General features: G+C 60.5%; 2 protein-coding genes across 11 annotated transcripts; one reads left to right on the forward strand and one right to left on the reverse strand.

Moving 5' to 3' along the window:
- Positions 1 to 518: 518 nt before the first annotated feature.
- Positions 519 to 16,786, forward strand: POMT1 (protein O-mannosyltransferase 1). Of its 9 annotated transcripts, none has more exons than XM_026514228.3 (20): positions 519 to 729; positions 1,545 to 1,696; positions 2,767 to 2,873; positions 3,216 to 3,266; positions 3,823 to 3,969; positions 4,505 to 4,616; positions 5,198 to 5,263; positions 5,351 to 5,444; positions 5,658 to 5,813; positions 7,196 to 7,326; positions 7,696 to 7,791; positions 8,682 to 8,774; positions 10,462 to 10,558; positions 12,163 to 12,255; positions 12,560 to 12,680; positions 13,018 to 13,115; positions 13,647 to 13,760; positions 14,448 to 14,574; positions 15,307 to 15,484; positions 15,987 to 16,786. In XM_026514228.3, the coding sequence occupies exons 2-20, from the start codon at positions 1,575 to 1,577 to the stop codon at positions 16,159 to 16,161; spliced, it is 2,178 nt and encodes a 725-aa protein (XP_026370013.1). In that variant the 5' UTR covers positions 519 to 729; positions 1,545 to 1,574; the 3' UTR covers positions 16,162 to 16,786. The 9 variants fall into 9 exon arrangements, with proteins under 9 accessions (XP_026370013.1, XP_057169375.1, XP_057169374.1 ...); XM_026514222.4 differs by lacking the exon at positions 519 to 729 and adding an exon at positions 772 to 863; XM_057313392.1 differs by having other exon boundaries at positions 520 to 729; positions 15,307 to 16,786.
- Position 16,787: 1 nt separating this feature from the next.
- On the reverse strand, positions 16,788 to 22,421 carry UCK1 (uridine-cytidine kinase 1). Of its 2 annotated transcripts, XM_026514229.4 has the most exons (7): positions 22,205 to 22,421; positions 21,580 to 21,739; positions 20,688 to 20,784; positions 20,378 to 20,520; positions 20,204 to 20,298; positions 18,454 to 18,502; positions 16,788 to 17,965 (listed from the first exon to the last, which is right to left on the reverse strand). In XM_026514229.4, exons 1-7 carry the CDS (start codon positions 22,310 to 22,312, stop codon positions 17,787 to 17,789), a joined length of 831 nt encoding a protein of 276 aa, XP_026370014.1. In that variant the 5' UTR covers positions 22,313 to 22,421; the 3' UTR covers positions 16,788 to 17,786. The 2 variants fall into 2 exon arrangements, with proteins under 2 accessions (XP_026370014.1, XP_044245619.1); XM_044389684.3 differs by lacking the exon at positions 20,204 to 20,298 and having other exon boundaries at positions 22,205 to 22,406.
- Positions 22,422 to 22,460: the final 39 nt, after the last annotated feature.

Raw genomic sequence — 22,460 nt, forward strand, 5'->3', positions numbered from 1 at the left:
AAGGACCAGGACGTGGGAGACTGAGAAGGGTGGTGTTCCCGTCGGTTAACCGTCCCGCCCCGCCGTTCCCCTGGCCAAAGGCGCTGTGTCACCCGCAGGACAGGCTCCGCGCGGGGGCCGGGGACGCCTGGGGGGACGGAAGAGCTGCGGCTGGGGTGCAGGGGCCCAAGGGAGCCTTGTGGGGCGCGGGGGAGGGGCGGCAGGGGTCGCGGGAGCCCGCGGGAGCCCGCGGGAGCCTGCGGGAGCCTGGGGAGGAGGGGCGAGAGAGCGGCGGCCGGAGAAGCCGGAGCCCGGGGAGCGGCAGACATCCGCACGCGAGTTGCTCGCCGGACTGCACTGAGATGGACACGGTTAAGGACCGACTGTCTTGCTTTTTAAAAACGACACCGGAGCGTTCAGCGAGCACTAAGTTCCCGGGATACCAAAGCCGTTAACGACGCACGACAGAGGCGGGTCTCCGCGCCGCTCCACACCCTGACAGCCCTTGCGGCGCACGCGCGGTGCCCTGGCGCAGGACGCACGCGCGGCGCTCCCGCGAAGGGCTCCGCAGGCGCGGCGAGTCGAGCGTCGAGCAGGCGGTGCGTGGGCGGTGCAGAGTGCCGAGCGGTCTCGCCCCCCAGCGTGACGAGAACACTTAACGGTCGGCGTCTCCCGCCCCCACCCCCGCCGACGGATCCGAGGCGGGGCCGGACGCGGGGAGCAACTCTGCGGGAACTCGACGAAACGAGAGTACGTTTGGGGCACCAGGGACAGCGCCCAGTTGAGACGCCAGAGAGTTTGCGCAGGACGCGCGTGCGCGGCTTGCGGACGAGCAGGGCCGAGGGCGTCGGCGTCGGCCCGGCTGGGGGCGGGGCCGAGGGCAGGTGCGCCCGGGGAGAGGGGGGCGCCCCGGCAGGTGCAGGCTTGGGAGAGGAGTGGGTGCTCAGGGGCGAATGAAACCTTTGGGAAGGTGCAGCCTGAGAGAGAAAGGAATGCCTGGAAGAGGAGTGGGGGCCTCCCAGAGCCGATGAGGTCTCTGCGGAGAAGGGGACCGCCAAAGGCCAGATGCAGCTTTGGTGCGAGAAGGGGCGCCTAGCGTAGATGTAGCCTTAAGACGAGTGGAGCCCAAGGGAAGATGACGCCTTGGGGAGGAAACGGGGGCGTCCGGGTACAGATGCACCCTCAGGGTGAGAAAGGGGAAGCCTAGGGGATGGGCAGCAGCAGGGAGGGGTGCGGGGGAGGCACTAGCGGCTGATGAGGCGGCTTCTGAGGCCCAGAAGGGCGAGGTTGGCGAGGTCCGCGGGCTTCCCCGATAAGCAGCTCCTCTCCAGGAAGGGCTCAGTGGGTGTTCGCGGAGTGACTTGTTGAGTGAGTGAATATTCAGTCCCGAATTCTCACCTTAGTTGGCTGCTGGTGTCCTCCTGCCTTTCTCTCAACGACCCCCCAACGCATGGTTCTTCGTGGTGCGCTGGAGAGCCGGGGTGGTTGCGATGCTTTTCCTCGAACCTGTGAGCCTTCCGGGTGGCCGCTTGTTTACTCACTCCGTCTCTTCCCTTCTTCTCCAGGGCATCCTCAAGGACCTGCTTCTCTACAAGATGTTGGGATTTTTGAAGCGCCCTGTCGTGGTGACAGCTGACATCAATTTGAATGTTGTGGCTCTGACCGCCGTGGGGCTACTGAGCCGCCTGTGGCAGCTCGCCTATCCAAGGGCTGTGGTGTAAGCCAGACACCCCCATTCAGGGCCAATCGGAAAGAATTGTAATTTGTTCATGCGTTGGTGACAGAAAGTGCCCCTCTGAACAGCGGAAGTGAGAGAGTGGAATTCTGGGCTTCTCAGGGATGGGTGTTTTGGGCAGAGGAGAGGCCCGTTGGTCTCCAGAACAGCACGTGCTGAGTCCACCTATCACATCGTGCCCTGTAGTTCTCTAGCAGGTGAAATCTGGCCCCTGAAGCAGGTGCAGCAGCTGTAGGTAACCATTTAAAATCAAGGGTGGAGGGTGGAGGATTGATGGGTTTGGAAGTGAGTTGCCATTGACCTTTGCGTTCTTTGTTTTAAGGAGAGATGGCTGTTGGTGGTATTACAGGGCCAGTCGCTATCTGGTTAGTTCGTGTGTTCAAAAAAGAACCAAAAAATTTAACTTTTTTGTTGTGGAACACATTAAACAGATGCAGAAGTAGGGAGAGTAGTATAATAACCTCTTCCCCAACCAATGTATTCATCACTCAGCTTCAGGGGACTTTTTTGAGGCAAGTCATAAGCAGTATGTTTAAGTCATTTAGTATATTTCTAACAGATGAAAACTCTTAAAATCCGTATCAATGTTATCACACCTAAGAAATTGACAGCAATATTGGCAGTATCCTTGAATGTCCCCGATTGTCTGAAAACATGTGTTGCCGTTGGTTTCTGCACGTCCCCCAGTGACCCCTGCCCCTGGTTACCAGGTGTGATTCTGACCCTTAGTCACAGACGTAGCCTCGGGTCTGTGAGGCCTCTCGTAGGCTGCCTGCTAGCACGTCCCTAAGTGACACTAGGGAGGGTAAATAGAGTCTGTGCTGGGCCAACATCCTGAGTATGTGGCTGTTCTTGGTGAGTTTTCCCTCCTGACCTTGATGGTTGATGCTGTGCACCTGTGTTCATATTTGGGGACGCGGTGCAGTTGCAGCAAAAGATCTGACCTTTGCTGAGCACTCTTCTCGCGTTGTTTGGAAACAGGTATATGTTTACCCTTGCACCTGTGTTTGGTGACGATTTCTGGTTGACTATCACGTGGGTTTGCTTTTCAGTTTTGATGAAGTGTATTATGGGCAGTACATCTCTTTCTACATGAAGCGGATCTTCTTTCTGGATGGCAGTGGACCACCGTTTGGCCATATGCTGCTGGCCTTAGGAGGTAGGAGTCATTAGTAAGAGAAGTGGCCCTTTAAAAGTTATACGCAAGGGGCGTCCAACTGGCTCAATCGGTGGAGCGTGCGACTCTTGATCTCGGGGTTGTGCGTAAAGATTACTTAAAAATAAATTAATAAATAAAGCCTATCTACAACACCTAAATAAATAAATAGGTAGAATTGTGGTAATTTATTTTAAAAATAATAAAACAGAACTCATAAGTGAAATTTCTTGAGGGCAGAAACCATATGTAATTATTTATCATTGTTTCCCTGTTGCTGCCGTGGTTCGGCACTCCCCAGCTCTTTGCTGCACGAGATAGTTACTGACTCGTCTTCTGTTTCAGGTTATTTAGGAGGATTCGATGGTAACTTTTTGTGGAACAGAATCGGAGCAGGTAAAAGTCATGTTCACGTCCTTTGTGACTTTGCCCGTATTAGAATGGAGAGGGAGTGGCTTTCATAGGGATTAACAGCTGTGGTTATTAATCTGTCCTGGGTATGATAAATTCAGTACAAGTGGAAGACTTTTGAAAGGTCTGGTAAACGTCTTAGTGTTTAATCATAGTCCTTATTTTGTCCTTGGTTTTCGGTACCCATAGCACAGTCTGTACATGGCGTCCGAGCGCAATTATCTTTTGTACGTGTAAGTTTTGTCTGTTGCCCCGATGTTTCTGGGAGAAGGTGGAGTAAATTTATAAATAAGTAAAGCACTAACTACTTTCAGAATCATTAGGCATTGTTTCCGTGCTTGTTGAGAGCGAGGCTTTGACGACGCACGGCCGATGTCAAAGCTTTTACCTGCGCTTACACACTCCGTTCCTGATATGGTCCCTAGTTTTGCAAACTTGCACTTTAGGGTCTGTGAACATGACACTGTGTTTGAAAACACACCTGCAGTGTAGGAAGGCAGTGCGTGCCGTGTGCTCAGCTCTGCTGTGGTTGCTTTCCCAGAATACAGCAGCAACGTGCCCGTGTGGTCTTTGCGCCTGCTGCCGGCCCTGACCGGGGCCCTGTCGGTGCCCATGGCCTACCAGATCCTGCTGGAGCTCGGCTTTTCTCATTGCGCCGCCATGGGGGCTGCTCTGCTGATGCTTATCGGTGAGACCCAGGCCTCTGCCTGCTTTGGTGTCACGCAGGGAAGAACCCAGCGCTGGCCTTGGTGGTTTCAGCGTGCGGCCCAGGAGAGCACGTGGGTTTAGTAGATGTGCCCCCTGCACGGTCTCCTAGTCACAGGACAGAAGAAAGTGTGCCCAGTTCATCCAGATTTGACTCTGGGAGTCAGTTGCCCTCCTCCCAGGGTATGGGGTGGCGGGACTGTATGGTCAGACTTTTGCAGCCAAATACATGCCTATACCACAAAGTTGGTATTCCTTCTGCAAATGAGAAAGAGAAAGACTCGGAAAGGTCTGGTGGCCTGCCCAGGGTCAGGGCAGCAAGGTCTTGCTAGGCATGGTTCACACCTAAGAACTCACCTTTGTGGTTCTGGAATCTATCCCCTTCCAGCCACCTAATCCTGAACTTCCTGTGGCCACGTTCTGTGGCATTTAGAGTATGTCCTTTCTGTGGATGCTCCCATCCCCTTACGTTTGCCCCTGCTCCCTGACAGCTGACATATGTGTCCTCTTTCTAACAGAGAATGCTCTCATCACTCAGTCAAGGCTCATGCTTTTGGAGTCAGTGTTAATATTTTTTAATCTGTTGGCTGTGCTGTCCTACCTGAAGTTCTCCAACTCCCAAAAACAGAGGTATGCAGAGTGAGACATGTCCTTCCTGGTTAGTGAGAGAAGGGTCTGGGTGGTTTGTGGATCTGAGAAGGTCTGATGCCTTTTCATTTTGGGGGGGCTGCTTGTGGATTATCTTTCATCATCTAGACTGGCCTTGGCTCCTGACTTCCTAAATACCTTCTCATTTTTGTATAATTTATTTCTTAATTATTTATTTATTTGAGAGCGAGCAGTGTGAGCAAGAGAGAGCACGAGCAAGGGGAGGGGCAGAGGGAGAGGGAGAAGCAGACTCCCCCCTGAGCAGGAAGCCCGACACGGCGCTCTGTCCCAGGACACCAGGATCGTGACCTGAGCCGAAGGCAGATGCTTCACCAGCTGAGCCACCCAGGCGCCCCTCATTTTTGTATAATCTAAACTAACTGGGAAAATGTTCTGGCCAAAAAGAAAAGTTCTGCCGGGACTGAGATTTGGGAGATGAGGGTTCGTTTCTCTCGTCTTGAAGCTTGGGATGGCCAGCCGACCCCGGGAGCTCTGAGGAATGTGCCTTCTCGGGCGATGTTTCGTGAACCGTTCCCAGCTTTGCTCTTCTGCTTTGACCCCAGGCCCTTCTCTCTGAGCTGGTGGTTTTGGCTGATGCTGACGGGAGTGGCCTGCTCCTGTGCCGTGGGGTGAGTGTGGTCCGCGGGTCTGGGGCGGCCTTGGCATCGTCCTTGTTCTGTGCCTTGTTGTAACCATTTCTCCTCGTGTCTTTTCAGTGTCAAATATGTGGGTGTTTTCACGTACCTGCTGGTGCTCGCAGTCGCCAGCGTCCATGCCTGGCACCTGATCGGAGACCGGACTCTGTCACACGTAGGTGCCGCCGTGGAGCAGGGTGCGCGGCCATCCCGGGGTGGGCGGGGGTCTGGGGAGAAGGGCTTCTCCGGAAGATGGGCCTCCGTGAGCCTCCCGCCCGCGGCTGCGGGGAGCCCAGAGCTCTGCCACCCACTTGCTCGGAGCCTGCCCGTCTGGAGCGGCCGCGCCTTCCCAGGCACTGGGACGTGACCGGTCCCCCATCTGCGGCAGGTCCGTGTGCTCTGTCACCTGCTTGCCCGAGCCGCAGCCCTGCTGGTCGTCCCGGCCCTCATGTACTTGCTCTTCTTCTATGTCCACTTGATTCTGGTCTACCGCTCCGGGCCCCACGATCAGGTCATGTCCAGTGCTTTCCAAGCCAGCCTGGAGGTAAGGAGGGGTGCCACAGCCACCCCAGAGGGGACAAGACTAGACTCAGGGTTTGTTGTTTGTTTTTTGTTTTTAAGGTTTTATTTATTTGAGAGAGAGCGAGAGAGAGCACGAGCAGCAGGGAGGGACAGGCAGAGAGAGAAGCAGACTCACCGCTGAGCAGGGAGCCCGATACTGGGCTTGATCCCAGGACCCTGGGATCATGACCTGAGCCGAAGGCAGAGGCTTCACCGACTGAGCCCCCCAGGTGCCCCTAGACCAGAGTTTTCTTATGTAAATATTGTCAAGTGTTAGGGGTGGAAATCAAGACGTGAAGGGTCTGCTTTAGTATTTCTAAACTAATTCTGCGTGTGTGGACGGTGTGGAAATAGACGAAGGGGTCAGCTCTTCAGTGTGACCTGCCTGAGGACATGGTGAAGTCCTACCGACTTGAGAAAGGTGCACACTTGTCACAGGACAAGCTCAACTCTGGCATTCGTTCCTGCTGACTTTTCAGAGAGAGCGGAGCGTTCCGATGGGGGTGGTGAGGACCAGAGACTCAGACAGACTGGCTCTTGACTGTCGGCTCTCTGACAGCCTGGCGTGCGTGTTTGGGCAAATTTCTTAGTTCATCCAAGTGCTGGTTTTCTCACCCTTTTTTTTTTTAAAGATGTATTTATTTGAGAGACAGAGCGCACGAGCAAGAGCGGGGGCAGAGGGAGAGGGAGAATCTCCAGCAGACTCCCCACTGAGTGCAGAGCCCATCATGGGGCTCAAGCCCATAACCCTGAGATCATGACCTGAGCTGAAACCAAGAGTTGGATGCTTCACTGACTGCCCCCCAGGCGCCCCATTTTTTTCCTTTCAGAATTTATTTAGGGGGCACCTGGGTGGCTCAGTTGGTGAAGTGTCTGCCTTCGGTTCAGGTCGTGATCTCAGGGTCCTGGGATCGAGCCCCACGTCAGGCTCCCTGCTCAGTGGGGAGCCAGCTTTTCCTTCTGCCTGCCGCTCCCCCTGCTTGTGCTCTCTTTCTCCCTCTCTGCCAAATAAATAAAATCTTAAAAGAAAAAGAAAGAAAGAAAGAAAGCTAGATCGATAGATTTATATGAGAGAGCCTCACCTTTCAAGTGGACAGGGTTGCCCTTCTCCGAAGACGCCTGTGGCAGTGAGGTGAGCGGGCGCGTGGAAGGGTAGGAGAGTTCCTGGCCCTGGAGGCATCATCCTGTCCAGGCAGCTGTGTGATGATTATGTCATGTAACTCGTGAGGAGCAGGTCCCATGTCCTCATAGCCATTTCCATGATATGATAAGGACCACCACCACCCCGAATACATCCCACCCCCATGGACATGTGGCTGTCGAGAGGCACTCTTTCTCACGTGCCACCTTCTGCTTTTGTCTTAGGGAGGGCTAGCTCGGATCACGCAGGGCCAGCCCCTGGAGGTGGCCTATGGTTCCCAGGTCACTCTGAAGAATGTCTTCGGCAAACCCGTGCCCTGCTGGCTTCATTCCCACCAGAGCACCTACCCCATGATGTAAGGAAAGTCACCGTTGTAAATCGAAGATCATAAACTGTGTGGTTTTTTCACATTTTTGCCGTTACCAGCGTTCACTGTAAATGAAATTTCCGAGAAAGACATTGAGCTCTCAGGTTCTGATTATCAATGAATCTTATCCTTTTTGTGTATGAAACAGAGGGACTTGGGGAGCAGAGGGCCTGGGCTGTCCCGCGTCTGCTGCGCGACTCGCACGCTGGGCGTGCCCTCCAGCCCCTCGTAGACCCACACTTACACGTCTCATCCTTGTCTTCTCCCGGACACCTTGCCGGGTGGTATTTGCAGGAACCTCGAGAGAGAGGCTGATTGCAGCCACTGGCAGACAGTTGTGTTGGTTTCTTCATGCAGATACGAGAACGGCCGAGGCAGCTCGCACCAGCAGCAGGTGACCTGTTATCCCTTCAAAGACGTCAACAACTGGTGGATCGTGAAGGATCCCGGGAGGTGCGTGCGTTTCCTGGGACTCCACACTGGGGCTTAACCTCGTCGTCCTCTCTCCATGTTCCCTTCCTCCCTGGAAGCTTTGAGAGCAGCTCTGTGCTGATGAGCCTGCAGTCCGGGGGTTGGATGCTTCCTCAGGGAACTGCCCACCCCGTGTTCCCCCGGGTGCCGCACAAACTCTGCCAGCGCTCCCTGTGCCCCCGAGGCACTCCCTTGCTCAGGCTCACGGACGGACGACTCCCTTGTCCCCCTCCCCCATCCAGTCCGTCCAGTCCAGCAGCCCATCTGTGGACCCCACCGGCAAACGAAGTCTCAAGCCGTCCTGGCCTCCATCTCTACCCCTGCTGCCTCCCCCAGCGCTTTCCTCCCGCTCCAGTTTTCGCAGCCCTGCGTGGTCTTTTAAAATGTCACTCGTGGCAGGTCACTGTCGTGCTGAAACCCTTCCTAGCTTCCGTTGCCCCTTCAGTGCCATCCAGAGCCCTGGCGGTGGCCTGCAGCTCCCGGCCTCCTTCCGGCCCGGGGCCTGGCCGGCCCCTCACAGCACCCACCCTGCCCTGCGTTTTGGGAACAAGGCAGGCTCCTCGCATGTGCTGTCACTCAGGCTGGAACGATCTTACCCAGCTGGCTCCTAAAAACCTAAATGTCCGCCCCTCTGGGAGGCTGCCTTGACCGCGGTCCTCCCCGCCACGGGCGCCTTGGCGTCCCTGTGCCCGCCGTGGCACACCCGCGGGCGGCTGCTGGGTTTGGCGCTTGCTGCAGCCGCGTGAGGCTGCGGGCCATGTCTGGCTGCTCCACCGCGCTCGCCACCAGCCTGCGGGGCCCTCAGTGCGCTTGCTCGGAGAGCGTGGACGAAGGAGGCCACGTGTCCAGCCGGCGGCCCTCTGTATTCGCAGGCATCAGCTGGTGGTGGGTAGCCCCCCGAGGCCCGTGCGGCATGGGGACGTGGTGCAGCTGGTACACGGCATGACCACCCGCTTCCTCAACACGTGAGTGCCCGCCGTCGGCCCGCTCCGCTCCTCTCGGGCTTTCCGGGGTTTCCGCTGGGGCTCTCTGTCCAGGGCAGAGCCCGCCCACTGCCCCACTGCCCCCATGGCCATCTCTTGCTCCCTTGGGGCGGACCGCGGCTGCAGCCTGTTGGGAGGCGCCCCCCAGTGACGGCAGCAGCACAGGGAGGGGTGGGAGGGAAATGGAGCCTTAGCAGGGTGGCCCCGCCACCCCGGACCCCGGACCCTGCAGTGAGAGGTCGGGGAGGAGGTTCCAGGAAGTTAGGGAGAGCACGGGAGTGCCTCCGCACGGAATGAAGTGCGGGCACGTCCGTCTGTAAAGTTAAATGCTTAAAGTGCGTGTGAATTCAAGGAGGACTGAAATCCCGACTCCGTAGGGTCGGGAAGGGTACTTGTGTGTCGGTGCTTGGCCCTTCCCTGACTTGACCTGGGCAGTCTCTGCAAACTGACGTGCCCAGCCTCCTCTCTTCCTGCCTCCACCCAGCTTCTTGGCTCATCTTGTGGCTCCTCGTGACTCCCAAATTGTGCATCGAGTCTGCTTCCCACCCCCACCACTACCCCCACCGAAAGCCATATGGCAGGCCTTGGCTCTTGGGGCAGTGCAGGCTCCTGGCCTCCCCTGCTTCTCCCTGGGAAGAGCCGGGTGCCCAGCCGCCACCCTGGCTGCTTCTCTTTCTTCCTTCCGCTCCTGCCATGGCCCAGTCCAGGCCTGATCCCTGTGCCGTGAGGGCCGGTGCCCCGACCTCCTGCCTCCCTGTCCCCGTCCCCCCAGCAGTGCCCTGTGAGCACACCGTCCGCTGGCCTGGCCTCGCTTCTCAGCCAGAAGCCCTCCAGTGACTTCCACAGTGTGGCTGTCGCACTCAGAATAACGTCCCCACTTCTCCCGGGCTTGGTGGGATCTGGCCCCTGGTCACCCCCTGGCAAACTTCACTGTGGCCCCCCGGCCTCCCTGTTGTCCCCAGACAGCCAAGTACAGCAGCCCTGGGGCCTTTACACCTGCTCCATCTGCCTGGAGTGTTCTTGGACTCCCATCCCCCATGGCCCACTCGCTGTAGTCACGTGTCCACTGAAATGTCACCTCCGCAAAGCCTTTCCCGGGTGCTCCCTGCTGTCCTGATTTTGTTGGGAGTGCCCCACAGCCTGGCGATCTGTGGTCCGTGCCTGTGAAGGTCTGCATTTGCCGGGGTGTGAGCGCTGTCTCCAGCTCCTCCGGAGCGCCCGGCGCAAAGTAGGATAAAGCGTGGGTGAGGGAGGTGGGTGTTTCTGGATGTTTGGGGTTGCCGTCCGTCCCCGAGGGCATCTCGTCCCCTGACAGTGTTCCTAGTACCGCAGCATTTCCGAGGCCTGGGGCGCGTCGTCCTGCTCCCGGGACAGTGGGCCCCTCCCTCCGAGACTTGCTTTGTCGTCCGTGGCAGAGTGGCGACACCCCCACGGCGTGGACTGCCATCCGTCAGACCCACAGCACGTGTACTTTTCCCCAGAGGTGTGGTTTCTGGGGAGTGGCTGCCATGCCATGTCCCATTGATCCGCACGCCCTTAGCTGGCACCGCTTGGGGCCCAGCGCTCCTTCAGGCTGAGCCCGCTTTGTTCGCCCAAGTGGCTTTTTTGCCTTCGAGGCGCGGTGATCGGCAGGGTGGGGAGCTCCAAACAGGACTGTTTGGTTTTCCAGGCACGACGTGGCGGCGCCCCTGAGCCCGCACTCGCAGGAGGTCTCCTGCTACGTGGATTACAACATCTCCATGCCCTCCCAGAACCTCTGGAGACTGGTGAGTCCCCGGCGGGAACCGCTCCTGACGGCCAGCAGGCGCCCGTCCTTCCTGACACGGACCGGTCAAAACTGCCCTTTAGAGTAACTGTGATTCAGATGTAAAATTAGTGATTTTTATTCCTAAAAAAGCCCCAGATGTTTTTGCGGGGAAACAGAGATTTGCTCTGTGGGAGGGACGAGTTTGCGGGGAACTTGGTCAGTGCTAGTGCTGGCCGTGGGCCTTCGGGGCCCTGCCGGGTGAAGGTTCCCTTGGACTTGGCGGCCTCTCCAGCCTCAAGACCAGGTCATGGAATGCACAGAGTCAGGGGCCTCGGCCACCCTCCCTCGACCACAGGAGCCTCTTTCGTTGAGCCTTGCCTGGTGTGAACAAGCCTTCTGGTCACGCGGTTTCCCTGGGGACGGCCGGGGCGGTTCCTTGCCGGTGCCCTCTCCTGAGGCAGCTGGGCCTGTGGTGGCCTTGCCTCTGAGCATCCGGGGGCATGCGCTACCCCCCGAGAGTCCCTCTCCGGGGCTCCACACGGCATCCTGGGAAAGGTGGCAGGAGCAGAGAGTTGTGTTCTTGGGCTCTTGCGCTGCCGTGAGTTCAAGGACGTGCACAAAATCAGCTTCAGTCCGGTGCGCACCCTAACACCCTGGGGCCTCTCCCTCACGAGAGGCAGGCTGTCCTTCCAGCCTCCCGACTGGCTGCAGGCACTGCCTGCCGAGCACCGGCCTCCCGCCCCCCCTTCTGGTCCTTGCAGGCGTGACTGGCCCAGTGTGCTGGCTGCAGTGCCGCTGGGGGGGCCCTCCCAGCAGAGCCAGGGGCTGCAAGGCTGCCTTCCGGGGGTGTGTGTGTGTGCGTCCCCCACCCCCCACCCCCAGCCTCGCCTTCTTGGTGCTGCATGCATCTGCCTGCCTTCAGCTTCTCCGTCCTCTCCTCGGCCGTGCCCGCGGGATGGGAGCGCTCTGCACCCAGGCCCTGTCGCTGGGAGCTCTCCCGGTGGAACTTCTCAGCGGCCCACCCACTGCCCTTGTGCCACGCTGCTCCCGAAGGCTGGTCGTCGTCCTCTGTCCCTGCTGGTGGCACCTGCAGCCCCACACGCCCACGGTTCCAGGAACTGCAGCTCACGGAGCAGGGAGGGAGGAGGGCTGACGCAGGTGTACCTGTGGGCCGGCCTCCTCCCCGCTCCCCGTGAGCCCGTGGGTCCTCTGGTCCTCACCAACAGCCACACACCCTCACGGGTCATCGCGGGGCTGCGATAAGATACGACAAGGCCAAGTGCTCTCAGTGATAGCGTTTCCGTTCCCCACCATCACCCCTCCCCCCAGGATACCTCTCAGGGACCGTCTCTAACCCTCGCCTAGACCACCTCTGCATTTGAGAGAGAGAAGGCCGAGCACGGGGGCCTCTTGACTCCGAAGGAGGGCGGTGTGCTCCCCCGGCCCGGCTGCGGCAGCAGCTTGCCATGTGGGTGTCGGAATGAGTCAGGGGTGCTGTCCTGTTAGCTCCCCGGAGCCTGGCCCCTTGTCTCAGATAGTGTCGTCGTTTGGTGACTGGTCCTCCCTTGCCACGTCAGGAGATTGGGGAAAGAACAAGGTCATCGACAGGGTCTGCTTTTGCAGGACATCGTAAACCGGGAATCCGACGCGGACGTTTGGAAGACCATCTTGTCAGAGGTGCGCCTGGTGCACGTCAACACCTCCGTGGCCCTCAAGGTACAAGGGCGCCGCGTTTGGCTCGCCTGGCTTGGCTGGGGGCTCACGACCTTGGGTTACCGGACCCTCTGGGCTAAACGGGCTCTTCGTGGGCAGGATGTCTGGCTAACATCCATGTTTCCCTCACATGGAACGGGGAGGACTCCCAACTTCTCAGACTGAATCCTGACGTGGCGGGTCCACGGAGGGGCTGCCGCCCTTGCCGGCTGCGGACAGAGTGACTGGGTGGCGGGGGTGGGGGGAAGAGCCGGGGCCTCGGGCCTCCGCGTCATGTGCTGTCACCCCCACCCCCCCGTTTTGCTAGCTGAGCGGGGCCCACCTCCCGGACTGGGGGTTCCGGCAGCTGGAGGTCGTGGGGGAGAAGGTGTCCCGGGGCTACCACGAGAGCATGGTGTGGAACGTGGAGGAACATCGATATGGCAAGAGTGAGTCCGGCCAAGCCGCGGGGCTTCCCGTCGCTGCCGCTTTAACAAGGGCTCTGATTCCCCCGGGGACCGGACGCACTGTCCACACTCTGCGGAGCCGAGCCCCAAACGAGCAAACTATCCCCCGGAGGTATCGCCGGAAGGCGGTGCAAGCTGAGCTTCCTGAGTGGAGAGATCCAGACTTGATGGGGGATCACGAATGGCAGGGAAAGCTAAAGCAGCGACGCTGTGGTGGGCTGTTTGAAAAGGGGGACGTGGGCTTTTCTCCGAGCTGACGGCTTCTGTTGTGAACCCCCTGACCTGCTGGTGTTCTTCTGGGTCCGGCGTGTGCTGTCAGGCCAGGAGCAGAAGGAGAGGGAGCTGGAGCTGCACTCGCCCGCGCAGATGGACGTCAGCAGAAACCTGAGCTTCATGGCCAGGTTCCTGGAGCTGCAGGTGACCGGCCGGGGCGGCATGGCTCTGCCTGGGGGTGCTGGCTCCTCGACAGAGCAAGCTGCTCCCTCCCGTCATCAGCCTTTGACTGCGGACCTGGCTGAGTGGGGACTGTTCCTCTGTCTCTGCTCTAAGTGGCAGATGCCACACGGTCGGCCCCGGGCTTGTGGCTTTGCAGGCAGGAATAGCCAGGACCAGGCAGTGTAGCCTTGCCACACGGCCAGAGTATGTTTGGAGCCCCCCAGGTCAGGGCAAAGTGCACCAGGTCAACGTGATGGAGCCCTAGAGGGGTCAGAATCGGAAACTCGGGGTCCTGAGGCTAAAAGCGTTTTTAGCACCAAGTTCAGTTGCTTCCCTGCAGACAGGGTGACGGGGGCCTGGGGTGGGGCCTCAGCTGCCGCCTATGCTGGGTGGTCCAGATGAACGTGAAGCTGGACACCCACGTGAAAGGGACACCCCAGCCCCTCGGACAGGCCCCCGAGCGAGGACAGTGTCCGGCTGTGTGTGCGACTGCAGCCTCTGGCCTTTTTGCAGTGGAGGATGCTGACGGTGAAGAGTGACGGCTCGGAGCACAAGTACAGCTCCTCGCCGCTGGACTGGGTCACCCTGGACACCAGCATCGCCTACTGGCTGCACCCCAGGACCAGTGTAAGCGGGCGCTCGTGCGGGCGGCGGGGCGCTCGTCCGAGGCTCCCCTGGCGTGGAGAGCCGCCGTGGCCTCCCGCCCAGCCCTCGCTGTGTCTGGGCCCTTCCCGGTGAGATCTGGCAGCACGGGGCCAGTACGCCCATCAGGCGTGAGGAGTGAGGTCCTAGCACGTCCGCACATTGAAGGAAACCAGCCTTTACTGCTTTTGTGGGAGCGCATCGTTCCCCCTCTTCTGACAAAAGTGGTTTTTAAAATATTCCCGCTTTGTTCTGTGCAGAGCACGAGCGGCTGGGCCCATCGTGCTTTGTTAGCTTCCGTGTCGTCCCTCCTCCCCTCGTAGAATGAAGAGTCCTGGAGCTGGCACTCCACGCTCCACCAATATTCCCCGGATGAGTTCACGCTGGAAACGCTCCCCTTTCTCCTTCCCCCACCCCCGGCGCGGAGTCGAGCGGTCACTTGCTGTGAAGCAGGGTCCTTAGCTCTGTGTGGCCCCAGGTTCACTCTCTGTGGGAAGTTGTTAAAGCAAGAACGTCGGCCTTCCCAGTTGCATTTCCGCCTAGCCCTCTTCCCGGAGCAGTGAGCTGGGGTCCAGCCCGCACCCCTGTTCCAGGTGCAGGCACGCGGGCGTCGTCGGGGGTTGGTTCCTCTGAGCGGCCGGTGGCTCACAGGGTCCCCCTGTGCCCTCACAGGCTCAGATCCACCTGCTCGGGAACGTCGTGATCTGGGCTTCGGCCAGCCTCGCCACGGTGGTCTACGCTCTGCTCTTCCTCTGGTACCTGCTGCGACGCCGAAGGAGCATCCGCGATCTGCCCGAGGGTTAGTGCAGCTCGCCTCCCGCGAGTGCTGGCCGCGCTTCGGGCCGGCCTCCCCAGGAGCCTGTGCCTTAAGGCGACCTCGTTTCTGCGTGGCAGGAGCCGAAATCTGTCTTGTCTCCCTGGAGACAAAATGGTGCAGTTGGGTTCCCACGCTGTGTTAGAGGCTTCTCCGGGGAAATGCGGGCACCAGGCAGCCGTGGCCCTGGCCCCAGGACACGAGCACAGCCTTAGTGCCTGCGCTCTGGGATGGCTGGCCGGCACAGGGTGGCCCCAGGCGCGGGGTTACTCCCGCACTGCTGTTTGCATAACAGAAACCACGGCAGACCATGTTGAAGCAGACAAGAAATAAAGACCCAGGCAGGGTGGCCCCCCCGCCCCCCGAAGGCCCCACTCTTCCTGCTGACTCCTGCCCCAGTGGGCAGGGCGGCTGTCCAAATTCAGCCCCTCACAGCCCTGGCTCCCAGGAGCCCCACCCACTTGCGGGTGAGCCCAGAGGAGGAGCGGGGCCTGGGGGAGGGCTGGTATGGCTCAGAGGGTTGGGATGGTGAGGATCCCGCAGGGAGCTACAGAAGGTTCTTAGGACATCCCTCTTTCTCCAGAGATCACGGGAAGGGTCGGGAGGTGGGGGAAAACGGAGAGCGTCTGTACCGTAAAGAGGAACGCAGCCCATGGGACTGGCGTGGGACTGGCGGAGAGCCTTTGCAGCACTGGCTCAGGGCGGCCTTCCCTGCAGATTCCTGGCTGCGCTGGGTGCTGGCCGGGGCTCTGTGCGCCGGTGGCTGGGCGGTGAACTACCTCCCCTTCTTCATGATGGAGAAGACGCTCTTCCTGTACCACTACCTTCCGGCGCTCACCTTCCAGATCCTCCTGCTCCCCGCGGTCCTGCAGCACATCAGCGACCACCTGTGCAGGTACAGGGCCTCCGCGGCCACGCCTCCGACGGTGCCAGGTCCAGGGGTGTCCCAAGTGGTGACTTGGGTGTGGTGTGGGAGGGGCCAACGGGGCACCAGGGGAGGAAGGTGTGGCTGGCTGGAGGCTGGGAGAGACGGCTCCTGGGTGTCGGTGCGGGAGCGGGGGAAGGCGGCTTATGGCCCCAGATCAGCCGGTGGTGTTAGCCGGGTGGCATGGTGTGCAGTAGAGAAACCAGAGAGCTTTGTGAGCCAGTGTGAGTTCTGGAAGCTGGGCTGAAGGGCGTGGACTCACTGTCTTGGGGGGTTGGGAGCCGCACAGCCCCTCAGGAGGGCTGCGGTGTGATCATGCCGCGTGGGGATGCTACTCTGGCACCGGAGCGGAGATGGGAGATTCTGGAAGATGCACGAGGGGGTCACGTTCAGCGCCCGGGGCAGGGGGGCAGCGTGCTCGTCACGGCGAGGAGCCGCCAGGCCCCCCGTGCCTGTGCTCCGGTCCCCGCAGGTCCCCGCCCCTGAGGAGCCTCTTCAGCGCCCTGGTCGTGGCGTGGTACTCCTGCGCCTGTCACGTGTTCATCACGCTGCGCCCGCTCACCTACGGGGACAAGTCGCTCTCGCCCAGCGAACTCAAGGCCCTTCGCTGGAAAGACAGCTGGGACATCCTGATCCGAAAATACTAGCAGGACGCACACGGTGAATGTGTGACAGGCTGGGGTCAGGGTAGGAGGAGCGGTCGTCTGGAACCATGTTCGTCTTTGACAGAGCAGCCCGAAGCTGGGCCGGCTGGCCAGGCCACCGTCCTCTCGTTCTTCACACAGGCCGCTGATGAGCAGTTCGAGCCGAGCTTCCGTTTTCCAGGCAATAAAGAATGTGCCCTGTGCGTCCACTGGCGCCCAAGGGACCCCGAACCGGGCCATGCTGAGCGGCTAGCGGGGGCCTCGCAATGGAGAAACCGCGGGAGGGGAGCGGGCGGCGATGGGGTGAGTTGGGGTCGAAGCAGCCGAGGCCCCGGTCCTCTGTCCCGAGTGCCCACTGGAGCTGCCGAGCCATGGCCGTCTCCACCGCCGTCCCCGGTGAGGCCTGGAGGAGCCGGCCTGCGACACTTGAGCGTCAAGCAAGCTACCAGATGACGGGCCCCTGATGCTGGTCACTGCAGCGAAGAGCCCGGGACCCCTCACTGCTGCCGACGTGGCGGGGGCGCACCAGCCAGCAGCACCTCCAGCGGGTTGAGGCTCCTGTGAGCCCCGCGTACCCCCGTCCTGAATTTGCCTTCTGTGTACGATTAAAAAAAGGGACACACCGGCACTGGTATTTGGTGTTATTTATTCATTCTGCAAAAGGGCACAGTAAGCTTGATGAGACTGTCACACGGCCGTCAGAAAGCAGCCACGGCCCAGCTCTACTGAGGTCCTATCCGCAACTACACTCAGTGCTCGACGGGAGGAAACCGGGAGTGCCCATGCAGCCTAGCCGGTGGCGAGGGGAAAGCGTCACTTTTACACAGACGGTGCCATTTGGGAGGGAAGACAAATCAGGACGACACCGGCCACAGGCATCACGCGTGCAGCCGGGGACTCAGTGTGCGCGAGGAGACTGGCTGGTGTTGGACGCTGTGCCCTGGACGTGGCCCGGGGTTCCCCCGGGGAATGCCTGGCCACACAGCACCCGGGGCCCAGGCGGCTCCCGAGCAGGCCCGCGTGTGGAGACGGCATGCGCCAGCCTGCCTCCCGCCACCCCCTCCCGTGTTGCGTTTGATGCTGGTTAAGGAAAGGCTTGTTCCCGGGGCTCCTTCCTTGGCGCACAGCCCAGGAGGAAGGCAAGCTCTCTGTGGCTCCTCACATCGGTCTGCCACTGCTGAGGCACGAAACTCGGTTACTAGGTCACAGCTCACGTGGGAGAATAAATAACGAAACACTCGCACGTGTAACACATAGAAAGGGGAAGTACTCGCTCCTCAAACCTCTGTTTCAGTTGCATGTGTGTGGGAACCAGGTCGACCTAGGGTCTCTCTCTCTGTGGGTTCCTGTCACACACTGGGACAGCCACGGCGACCAGGCTGTGTGCTCCATGTTCCCAAAAGATGTGACCAGCTCACCACACGTTCTGGGGCATTTCTCAGTAACTTAGACTTCTAACCCTCCTTAACGTGAGGAAGCAGGTGTAGACGTCGGGAGGGCGTGCCAACATCCCGTCGAGTGTAACAGGTGCAGCGAGGACCACTGTGATCCCCGTCCCATCCCGTCCGTACCATCTGGCGCCCAGAGGAAGCAGCGGTTGCGTTTATAGGGGCGGAGCACCCCGCTCCTCAGTGGGGTCGGCTGCTGGACTCCAGGTGCGATCGCTTGCCAGAGGTCAGCACCCCGGGACGGTCTCCCGGCTCAGGGAACGTCCTCTTGTAGCTCCGCCCGTTGGCCCCCCGTTGCCACTTGCAGAGGTCGCCGCTCAGGATGTCCTGGATGTGCTGCACGATCAGGTTGATGGCCACTGCGGCAAAGACAGACGGAGCGCTCAGCCACGTGCGTCCCCCTCCACGCCTCAAGGCCGGGCTCGACCTGCTGCCGGCTCCCGGGGCCGCAGGGCCCGCAGCGGCTCGGGGCCCAGGGCACCCGCTTCCCATGAAGGCTTCCCGGCGGCGCTGAGTCTCAGTGGACAGAAACCCGCGGGTGGGGGAAGGCGCACAAGACCACTGCCCGGCCCGGTCTGCGGGGTTTCTGTTCCCCAAGAGCCCGCGCAAAACGCTTTCTGCCAACGAGCGGGTCCCAGTCAGTACAGGTATCAGATAACTGACAAATCAGAGGGCGTCCGTTCAAGCTCTCCAACGTGTTAAATATATTTTTTAAGTATTCTTTGAACTTATGCCATAAACGTACGGGGATGGCAACCCTCATCACCTCAGCGTTAACTGCCAGGACACGGCAGGGTCTGCTCCCGGGCCCCGGGAAGCAGACCAAGGGGTCAGGCCCGGTCCTTACCCATGTTGTCGACCCCTCGAGGAATTATCACGTCCGCATACTTCTTGGTCTGCAAGGCAAAAAGCAGATCTCAGGATATCTGTCCCCCTGGGGACTTCTGGTTGTTCGACACCAGACTCGACGGCAGGAGAGCAGTCCCGGGGGTGGCTGGGACCAGGACTCAGGTGTTAGGCAGGTGTGAGGCAGGAGGAGAAGCCTAGGAAGCCAAAAGATGTGTTTCTCCCCCGGCGTCTCTGAAATGCTCCTGCATTTTCCTGGGAACACCATCTCGGGGACAGTTCTGTGCTAACGCTTACTGAGCCAAGTGACCTGTGGCACCCTTCTGCCACACGTGACCCTCTTCCTCCGGAACTAGGAACCTTTCTGCGAGAAGCCCGGAGCAGGGAGCAGGAGACGGGTGAGGCATACCCCCTGGACAGTACGTACGAAGCCCTGTGCCGTACCTGCCTCCACGCTAACACCCGGTCCCTGCAGGTGCTCCGCCAGGTGAGGGCGGGGACAGAGACACCAGGAGGAACAGGGCCACCGAGGAGGGACCCCAACCAGACGTTGCTGAGGGGGACACACCTCCATCAGGCCAAGCAGAGGGAGAGAAAAAGGAAGCAGTCTGAGATGGGCTGACTGTTCAGTGTAGCGGGTGTGTGGACATGGGCCAGATCCTGGGGCAGCTGTGTCTACAGGCAGTGGGGACCCACCGAAGCCACGAGCACGGGAGGGCCAGGCTGGCTTCACGGGGGGTGCTCGCTGGTGGGGAGCAGAAGAGGGGTTGGAGAGGGGCAGGAGAAGAGCTGACGAAGGTCGCACTACAGGGAGGGACACGGTCACCCCGGCCGGACTTGGTGGGTGGCTGCACGTAAAGGGAGCGGGAAGTTCAAGGTCAGTGCTGGGGCACAGCCTCCACACACAGTCACCCGGGGGGACTGGGTGTCGAGTTTTACCGTAAACTACCTGCTCTGCCAATGTCTTTCGTTCTGCGAATAACAGAGACAGTAGGGTTATCAATTTACTTTTCTAATCACTTTCCGGACACCGTGGATGTAAAAAAACGTTCTCTTCCAACAGCAGCAGACAGAACTCATCTGTCTACTCGACGGAAGCAGGGACCCTGGCTCCGTTTCCTTTGTGCTGTATTTTCCTTTTAAGAAGCGCAATGTTATGCTTCCCTTTCAAACCACCTGTAAGTCCTATCCAGTAGGAGCTGGAAAGTGCAGGGAAAGACACACGGCCGCAGGCCGCTGAGTGCCAGCCAAGAGCAGCCTGGAGGAACAGGTGGCATGGGTGGGGTCAGCAAGTGCCTGCGCCGTGCCACGGACGTGCCCGTGTGGGCGGGGGACGGACACGAGTCCCTGCCCCTGTGCAGCTCCCCATTCCGAGGGGGGGCAAGCAAGGCGCAGCGAGCCTCAGCCAGCCAGAGGCGCCCTGGAGGGCGGAAAGCAGGTGGGCCGGGAGCAAAGGGTCCTCGGGGTGACCCTGGGAGGGTCACGCAGGCGGCGTGGAGAAAGGCCTGAAGCAGGGAAGAGGGGAGTTGCGTGGACCTGGGGGCCAAGGGGCTTTTCCAGACAGAGGAAGGGACTCGCACAGACAATGATTTTAGAGCGGAGAACTTGTTCCTGCGAGGAGGCATAATAAGCTAACTTCTCCGTTCGTAAATCAGACCCCGCTCCCCCATGATTCGGCTCTCACGGAACAGGGCGCCAAGGGTCTTCTTGAAAAGGGAGGAAAGGGGTCCCCAAGCAAGCGAAACAGGTACCGGCAGGCAGAACTCCTCGAAGGCAGGTTTGACGAAGGTGGTGTACTGGGTCAGGATCTGCTCCAGGTCCCGCCCGCGGCGCACGTCCCGGAGAACTGAGGCAGAAGGAGCAAGGCGGTCAGGACTCGCGGCCGGCCTCAGCCAGCACGAGAGAGAGGCCTGCGGCCGCCTTACCTCTTCTCGACAGCCTGACGTCAGAGTCCGTGTCCACGAAGAGGCGCAGATGAAACATGTCCCGGACCTCCTGGCTGTAGAACACCAGGATGCCCTCGAACAGGACCACGTCTGCGGGGTAGACCACCGTGGTCTCTGCTAACCTGCGAGGCGACACCAGGAGATGGGCCCCGCTAGAGCTACGGGATCTGGGGACCCCAGGCACAGGAGGCTCCAGTCCCCGGGCACGTACCTCGTGGAGGGGGACAAATCAGAGCAGGGGACAGGCTAGCTGGCCCCCGGTCCCTCTCCCAGGAACCACCTTGCTCACCTTGAGTGGGTCACAAAATCATAGGTTGGGACCTCGACAGTTTTGCCCTCCACGATGTTCTTCAGAGTCCTGTGCATCAGGTCATTATCAAAAGCATCTGCAGGGACGGAACAAAAGGCAAGACTATCCAGGCGTCCTTGCGCTGGGGGTGGGAGCGAACTTCCTCTGTCCCGGGGGGGGGGGGGCAGCCACAGCGTGGTGCTGGCCATACCAACGACCCTCAGGAACATCTGGACTGTGGGCTGCCCCTGCAGTTCACATTAGCAGGCTGCTGTCCCACGCAGAAGTTTGGACCCAGGGATTTTCGGATCGGCCAGCACTGGGAGGTAGGTGGGTCAGGCACCTGCTTCTTTTTCTGGGAAATAACCACTAACTGATGCTCCTCAGGCCTTCTTCTCACATGGGAGCCAGCCACAGGGTGGAATCTTCTAGCAGTGGCAGGCCAGGGGAGGCTGGCTCTTTCCCCTCATCTGTCTACCTCATTTGCACCTGACCCCTGATCAGACCAGACCAGACATGGCCCTCTTGTTTACCCACTGCTTCCCCTGCCAGCCTCTCAAGGACTTTGCCCCAGGGCAGGTGGGGAGAGGATGTGCTGTGCACAAAGGACCCCACACAGCAGGAAGGTGGGGGGATTTCTCCATGACCACAGTCATGGCAGAGCAGTGGTGACTGGCTCCAACTGAGGGAGCCGGCAGCTCCTGCAGCGCTGCTCGGGGTGCAGGGAACGAAGCAAAGTTCTTTCTGACTTAATCACACAGCCTGCTCCAGCTCAGGCTACCTTAGAAATGTCACGGAACCACGGGGATCTCTCCGCATCGCTGGCCAACCCCGGAGCCAGTCCCCTTGGTCTGTCCTCCTCCCTCACTCCCCTCAGGGTCTTCAGCTGCACCTGGGTGATCGAAATTGTACTGCCCCTTCAATGCCTTGGCCTTCTGTTCTGGGGTCAGGACCTTGTAGAACCTGTCTTGACTCAGGATGACCAGCTTCCGCTGCCGGTGGTCCACTTCGTTCTGGCCGAGCAGCTCCATGATCTTCTCACACACAGTGGACTGGGAATACACAAACACGATTCCCGCCTGGACCTGCCCCTCCTGCCACGGAGCTGGCCTCTGGAGACACTGACCCACCAGCCCCCAGGGGCTGCCCAGCAGGCCACTGGCAGGTGGGGCTGGCCTGGGGGGAAGGCCGCGCGGCGCCGGCAGGGGCAGCACGCACCCGGGGGCCCGGGACGACACCAGCGGGGAGGTTGCGGGGAGCCCGAGGGCAAGCGCTCCACGCCCTGCCTGCACCCCGGCCCTGGCCTGGCCCACGACGGCCGCAGCCCCTCGCCCCTCCGCTCCGGGCCCCGGGGAAGGCGCCTTGGCAGCCTCCGCTCCCGCCCTAGCGGAGGCGCCTCGGCAGCCAGGAGCCGGGGGTCTCCTGCCCGGCTGGAGGCTGGATCGGTCCGCTCCGAGTCGCAGGGGGCCGAGGGTCGAGGTGGCACGCAGGCCCCACCGGGCCGCGCGGCCCCTTACCTTCCCGCTCGCGGTGCCGCCGCTCACCCCGATCAGGAAGGGCCGCTGGTGAGGACGGTCCGCCTCCGGCGCGGCGCCCTCGCAGTCGCCGCCTCCAGCCGAAGCCATCCCGGGCTCCGCTGCCCGGCATCAGGTTCCTGACTCCCGCCGCCTACCCGAACCAGCCGGCCCGCCCGCCCCCGCGGGAAGGTCGGAGACGCCCCCCGAGGCTCCACTTCCGGGAGGAGCGCGGCGCGGCGGGGGCGGGGCGGTGGGA

The sequence above is a fragment of the Ursus arctos genome, unplaced genomic scaffold (genome assembly GCF_023065955.2).
Source record: "Ursus arctos isolate Adak ecotype North America unplaced genomic scaffold, UrsArc2.0 scaffold_18, whole genome shotgun sequence".
Taxonomy (NCBI): Eukaryota; Metazoa; Chordata; class Mammalia; order Carnivora; family Ursidae; genus Ursus; species Ursus arctos.